The sequence below is a fragment of the Penaeus monodon genome, chromosome 28 (genome assembly GCF_015228065.2).
Source record: "Penaeus monodon isolate SGIC_2016 chromosome 28, NSTDA_Pmon_1, whole genome shotgun sequence".
Taxonomy (NCBI): Eukaryota; Metazoa; Arthropoda; class Malacostraca; order Decapoda; family Penaeidae; genus Penaeus; species Penaeus monodon.
The window spans coordinates 1,384,213-1,384,695 of NC_051413.1; the positions used below are offsets into that span (position 1 = coordinate 1,384,213).

At 38.3% G+C, this 483-nt stretch overlaps 1 protein-coding gene across 1 annotated transcript in view; it reads right to left on the reverse strand.

Annotated features, from left to right (window-relative positions):
- LOC119591267 (rho-related BTB domain-containing protein 1-like) overlaps positions 1–483 on the reverse strand; it is a gene marked incomplete in the record, with an annotated part of 74,215 nt that overhangs the window by 877 nt on the left and 72,855 nt on the right. Inside the window, 1 exon segment of the mRNA XM_037939984.1 lies at positions 267–425. Within this exon segment, the coding sequence (XP_037795912.1) occupies positions 267–425 (159 nt within the window).

Here is a 483-nt window from a genome sequence, read left to right on the forward strand (position 1 = left end):
AAGTGACATGATCACCAAAATGGCACACAAACACTATGAACAAAGCACTGGCTAATAGTGATGCAATCAATGATACTTTATTCCATGTCTAAGCTTTACAATTATAACACTGCCATGTAAAGAAAAGAAAGAGATCATGAAATATTTCTCTATCACCATATAAAAATATCAAAGATGGCATCACAGCAATGAGATGCGCAAACTGGGACGTCTGGATACTATAAGCTATCCTCTGATGAATAGAACGTAAAAAAGGGATTAATTACATTGTGCGATAGTTTTGTTTCTCTGCGTTCCTGCGGCTCTTGGATGTGAAGCACAGACAGCCAGCAGTGTTCCGAGACCTCTTCAGGGGTTTAATGGGATTTTCTTCTCGCTGTCGCTCAACTAAACACCTCTCATAATAATCATAGTCTTTGAGGTACCTGTTTTTTTTTTGTGTACAAAATAAAGTGTAGTAGCACTCAACCCGAAACACATGTC